Genomic DNA, 5,280 nt, shown 5'->3' with positions numbered 1-5,280 from the left:
GCCAGGGCTGAGCCCCCGTGCACGCACCTGCACGCAACCTTGGTGACACAACAACTAGGACCCAAGCCCCCAAGACCCAGCCAAAGCCCCAGACCGGAGGCGGAGCACCCCCAGAACTCCAAAGGCCCCATGCCCGTCAAAGACCCACCCAGGGGCAGCCAGACTACCAGGCCAGTAACCTATGTCTGCCAGCACAGACCCTCCCCCAGCCCTGCTGCATGCAGCCACCAGAAAAACACCATCCAAGAGCCACTAGTGCCCCTAACCAGGTCGTGACCACAGCCCCCGGGTTAAGCCAGGGAATTGTTCCTAGGGGATCCCCAGACGCCCTAAGGCCGTCCCTACTTCCCACATCAACCACAATAGCAAAGGCGGGACGAAACTACAACCCCCCACCCCTACTAGGGGATGGAGCTGATCAAAGGAGCCCAGAGGTACTGATCTAATGTGGTGGAAGAGGCTATATCAAGACTCATGTGATCTATTAGATGGTCTCTATATTGGTCAGAATTAGTATTATTTTTATTTTTCAAGTTCATTTCCAGTTCATTTTCTTAGCAATGCATACCGCAGTGAAAACCGTGTGGGCTGTATTCATTTCTGTAGTGACATCATCCAAGTTGCCCAACAAGCACACTGGAGGGGAGGTTGGAATGTTACATTTCAGACACTTTGGTAAGTCTTCACATATCCCGTGCCAAAACTTCTGAACTGGTGGACAGAACCAAAAAGCGTGGATGTAGTTGTCTAGTGTATTGCCTTGACAGTGTGGGCAGTTGCTGGTAGACGTAAAGCCCATCTTGAACATCCGTTGACCTGTATAGTGCGCTCTATGTAGTATTTTATTTTTTTTTGTATTAATTGTAGACTGGGATTTCTAATCAATTTAAAGGTTTTTAAGCATATTTGAAACAGGACGTTTTGGTCTAAGCTGACTCATAAATCTGCTTCCCATTTTGCAATAGGAAGGGCCATTTTGCAATAGGGTCATTTTGCAATAGGGTCATTTTGCAATAGGAAGGAAGAACAAATGTTTTTGATTAGCTGTATTTCATCTCACATTTTCCAGATAAAGTTTTTAATCATGATAATGATGCTGTCTATATCGCTCCCTGCTGGTCACCTGAAGGTTGACTTGCTGACAAAGAGCAAGTTTGGAGATGCCATAGTATGAACTACTTTTATGGATGACTACAAACCCCATAACTCAATTTTAATAGCTAAGGAAAGTACGCAACAATTAAACTCCTCAAAAACAGCCCAAATGTGGAAGAAAATATATTACGGAATCAATTTCTATAGGAACTTGTGTTGATCTGTGCAGGATGTACTTTGCTCTGTTAAAGTGTAAGCTAGGTTTGGTTTTCCTCGCTCTCTCACCCTACAAATCCAGAGGCATAAGCAGAACTATCTTAACAATAACTATTTATTTGTGAAGTTTTCCAGCCTGTTGACCCCAGTCAAGTCCCCTTCACTAATAACCAGAATGAACACAGCTAATGGAGCCAGTGGTGGAAGCTCTTCTGATGTTGATCAGTGGCGTGGACAGTGGGCTCTGGATCAGTAAGGTTAACAACATGTACTTCGGACTTGTTGAACTGTTTGCCAACTGCAGCAGTAGAAAGACCAAGCTCTTGCTGCTGCTTCTGTTCTGGTTTGTTACAGATTGACTAACTGTTCAAAGGCTGGATGACTCAATTTGACATTTGGTCACTAGTCCTCATGTTGGATGGATGTTAAACAATACAAAACCTGGGGCTGGTGTTTTAAGTGCAAACGAAAATAAACACTTAGAGTCAGTTAACTGCATCAAAATAACTTGTGTACTTGTCAGATTTAAAAAAAAAAATTGTATTCATAATTCTTGCATTGTAAATGCAATATAAAACAGAATAAAACACAATTTGATGAATGCAGGTTGTAATTTATAAAGACAATCTAAGAGACCAGACTGTCATCTAAAACAGTACTGCTTTGCAAAAGCACACAAAAAAAGATACACTTGCACACACTGTTTGATGACCTTTTTGTACCGCAATACTCAGTCTCTACCAGTCGGCGGTTAAATACACATCAGTTCGGGCTCTCTTGAATATTCTCTTCGTTGTCTATCTGTTCTGTTTTGACTGCCCCGTTCTGCTCTGTTGCTGGCTCCTCCACCATGGCTGACTTTTTTGAGGTTCCTGTTTGGATGGCAGGGGGTTTGGAGAGGGGGTTGATGAGCAAAGAAAAACAAACAAACAAACAAACTTTCAGCACACCCACAATTATTTATTTCAAAGGAGTGTCTGAGGATTCTGGCTGATGCTGTACCTGTGAGGTAATTTCTGTGCATTCGATGGAACAGCAAGAGACCAATAAAGAGGATAAAACCAATGCAGGCAATTATCATTCCACACAGCAGGAAGCTGTAGCTGCCTTCAGTCTGAATAATCTGCAGATGAGACAGCAAAATTTAACTCCTGAACATGAATCTTAAATCTCGACTGGGCTTGTTTTTCTTTCTTTGCAATTAAAAGCCCATTTTTCAACTTCTGCACATTCTCTCTTTAATAATGAAAATAGTCATCACACTTACTGAGCCAACAAGAACTTGCATTACCATCTCTCCCATCCCTGCACTTGTCACAAGGACAGAGGTTGCACAACCTGTAAAAAAAAAATGCATGCATAGTTTATTACTTCGCCTCTTGCACTCATTCTACTGCTGAGTTATTCTTAATGCGCAGATAACACTTCATCTTACCTTGGTAGTCAAGGATGTCTTCAGTGTAGGCAAGCATACAAGGGAATATGCTGCTCAGAAAGAGGCCACATAAACAGGTCCCGACAAACAGAAAGATGCTGCTGGTGTAGAAAATGAGCAGCATCAACACAGTAACAATAGCTCCTGCCTGTAAAAGACAAACAAAAAACAAAGAAGAGGAAATATGCTCCATTTAGCATTTATATATCACCAAGTGTTTGATATTTACAGCGTATTTTATTTCTATTGTGTATGCAATACGATGTGATGATGGCCCTCTAAATTTTTTATTGGCCTTACCAGGTTGAATATGAGTAGTTTCACAGGCTGGAAACGATATGAGAGTGGTATGGACAGTAAACGCCCAGCAGTGATAGCTGCCCAAAAGATACTGGCCAGGTAACCAGCCGTCTTATGAGGCAAGGACATCGGTGGTGCCACAGCGTAGGTGTACACAAAACCGGCATATGCACCCTGCAATGAAAATCGACGTTCTTTCATGTGCTCTACTCTCTGGGATTTATGTGGAGCAATTTTTGTAAGCACACATAAAACTATGTGTAAAATATTAGGTGAAATGAACACCATGTCATTTATCTGCACTCCTCACTCACCACAATACCATCAGTCATAAAAAGCACCATCCCACCAAGAATATGAATCATAAAGAAGGATAAAGGCAGCTCGCGCAGGTTATCATTCTGACAGCAGCTAAAGATATTCCCATGACCTGTAACAGGGCAAAAAGTCACAAAATGACAGATTGGTGCACACAAAGTGCAATTCATTCCTTTGTTTTTTATCCAAACTGGTTGGAAAATCATGAAAATTGTGTATTTTTCCATTTTAAAATAGTCCCAGTGCAAAAATCTCTCCGTCTATATCCTTACCCCCAGCTTCATGTTCATTCTGTTCCACAGCTGGGCCCTCGGCCCCCTGCTGGCTCTCCATTGCTAGTTCATCCTTGTCCAAAAGACGTGGCGTGCCACTGGGGCAACATGGGATCAGCTGCTCTCGATACATCAGATATAGGACTGCAATGGGCACAGGCAGCTGAAAGTACAAAAATATACAACTTTTTTTTTTCCTTATTTCAAGAAACAATAATCATACAATAACAAACAATCAAACAAACAAACAAACAAAACGCTGCTCCTCTCATTCAATGTACATCTGTTCAGCTTCTTACATTAAGAAGTGCCATGATCCAGAAAGCATAGTGCACACTGGACTCCTCTTTCTCTACCCCATGGGACAGGTTGCTCAGAGGTATGCTGTGCTCTACGATTGGACTGTTTCTCAGCATGCTTCTGAAATGATGTATGACCTCAGTCTCATTCCCTGTGTGATTCCCACAGCCTGTCTCTGAGAGGAAAGGATCTGCAATCAGTGGGCTCACTAGGGCACCGAACCCAATGAAAAAATGAAGAGCCTGCAAAAAAGTAGAAAGGCCAAGGACATTACTTACTGCAGTTTTTGAAGAACACAGTATATTACTAGCACCTAACTTCACAGTGCACTCCTATTGAGAATCTTTTGCAAATATTCTCATCGTTTTGTGTCTATATAATATCTCGATAATACTTGACAGACAAAGCAAACACATCTGAATCGGCTCATTGAATTTCAGTATTTTGATCATGTCGGTACTTTTTCACCTGTAGGAAAACGGCAGAGTCCTTCTGATATATGGTCACCAGTTGGATGTTAGCAATAGTGTCAATGACACCCATTGCCAAACCAGACACAGCCATGGCAATGGCCAAAACAAGGACATTATTGCACAGAGGGATGATGGCAAATATTACAGAGATGACAAGAGCAGAAAAAAATAAGGCTGCAAGAGCGGTCAACAACCTTTAAAAAAGAAAAGAGAGAACGAGAGGTCATTTATGCAGGCCTTCAAGACTTTTATATGACAGCACAGACTCTAGATGCGAGATTGTGATACTTACGTTCTCTTGAAAATACCACCGACAGAGCTGCCAATCAATAAGCAGAACTGTTGGGCAAAAAACACCCAGGTGATCTGACTAAGTGTTGAGTTTGTTTGACATTGCAAGTCTAAAATCGTGGGTCCAAGAAAAGCAATGCAGAGTCCAAAGCTGAAGAAAACACTCCAGTAAGTGAGTGTGTGATGGGCATTCCTTTTGAACAGAGTTACAATCCGCTCATCCAGAAACATCTTGGGCTCAATAAAAATTGATGTAGCTCAGTGACACTTTCAAGAAGATATTTTTTTCCCTTTTAGAACCAAGTTTTGCATACGCGTTATGGGAAAGCAGCTTCACAGAGTTTCTGTGGATACTTGCTGCAACATAATGAGTTTCTTGATCCCTTTTAAAGCTTTAAGCCCTAACCACTTTGTATTGCTTAACAGGAAAGGATGTCCTCTCGAGTTAATGGATGAAGTGGAGATTCTTCCGACAAAAATATCCCCACTTGAATTGTGTCAATGATTAGCATTGAAAACGGACGAAAATGTGTCACTCAGGAAGCAATTATACATGTGTGTCTCACTGACAAGTTGTCTT

At 41.9% G+C, this 5,280-nt stretch overlaps 1 protein-coding gene across 1 annotated transcript; it reads right to left on the bottom strand.

Moving 5' to 3' along the window:
- Positions 1-1,939: 1,939 nt before the first annotated feature.
- On the bottom strand, positions 1,940-5,041 carry slc60a1b (solute carrier family 60 member 1b). The gene is made up of 10 exons (XM_035909232.2): positions 4,702-5,041; positions 4,405-4,603; positions 3,936-4,178; positions 3,637-3,799; positions 3,361-3,476; positions 3,047-3,220; positions 2,747-2,894; positions 2,579-2,649; positions 2,314-2,434; positions 1,940-2,183 (listed from the first exon to the last, which is right to left on the bottom strand). The coding sequence occupies exons 1-10, from the start codon at positions 4,929-4,931 to the stop codon at positions 2,074-2,076; spliced, it is 1,575 nt and encodes a 524-aa protein (XP_035765125.2). The 5' UTR covers positions 4,932-5,041; the 3' UTR covers positions 1,940-2,073.
- Between the last annotated feature and the right edge of the window lie 239 nt (positions 5,042-5,280).

Source organism: Neolamprologus brichardi, chromosome 20 (assembly GCF_056152115.1).
Source record: "Neolamprologus brichardi isolate AB-2024 chromosome 20, ASM5615211v1, whole genome shotgun sequence".
NCBI classification, from domain to species: Eukaryota; Metazoa; Chordata; class Actinopteri; order Cichliformes; family Cichlidae; genus Neolamprologus; species Neolamprologus brichardi.
Note: the sequence above shows the minus strand (reverse complement) of the source record. Positions and strands in the feature narration are given on the sequence as shown.